This window comes from Haliaeetus leucocephalus, unplaced genomic scaffold (genome assembly GCF_000737465.1).
Source record: "Haliaeetus leucocephalus isolate CR32 unplaced genomic scaffold, Haliaeetus_leucocephalus-4.0 Scaffold309, whole genome shotgun sequence".
Taxonomy (NCBI): Eukaryota; Metazoa; Chordata; class Aves; order Accipitriformes; family Accipitridae; genus Haliaeetus; species Haliaeetus leucocephalus.
In genome coordinates, this window is record NW_010972745.1 from 73,573 (window position 1) to 73,949 (window position 377).

At 60.2% G+C, this 377-nt stretch overlaps 1 protein-coding gene across 1 annotated transcript in view; it reads left to right on the forward strand.

Annotated features, from left to right (window-relative positions):
* The window catches only part of NAA40 (N(alpha)-acetyltransferase 40, NatD catalytic subunit), a 5,284-nt gene that overhangs the window by 3,237 nt on the left and 1,670 nt on the right, over positions 1-377 (forward strand). The window contains 1 exon segment of the mRNA XM_010571176.1: positions 1-51. This exon segment is cut by the window's left edge and continues 17 nt beyond it. Coding sequence (XP_010569478.1) covers positions 1-51 — 51 coding nt within the window.

The following is a 377-nucleotide window of genomic DNA, read 5'->3' on the forward strand; positions in this document are numbered from 1 at the left end:
TGTCTTTAAACACAACCACGGCGCCTACCAGTTCTTCCGAGAAGCGCTCCAGTAAGTGTAAAAAACACCCAAATTTGCTTGGTTTTACCCCGTTTTCCAGCCCGGGGCACGGGGGGAGGAGGAGGAGGAAAGGGGTTTGTCCGTCCGTCTGTAACACGTTGTTCGCACGACTGTCTTTTCAGTGCGCTGGCAACGTGCCGGGGCCGGGCGACGCGGGCAGGCGGGGCAGGGGCAGCCGAGAGAGGTGGGTGCTCGGGTCCCCCCCCTCGGCGCCAGGTCCCAGGGGAGAGCCCCTTTTCTGGGGGGTTTGAACCCCTTTTCCAGGGGGATTTGCCCCTTTTCCGGAGCTTTTTAGGCCTTTTTCGGAGGGTTTTTAG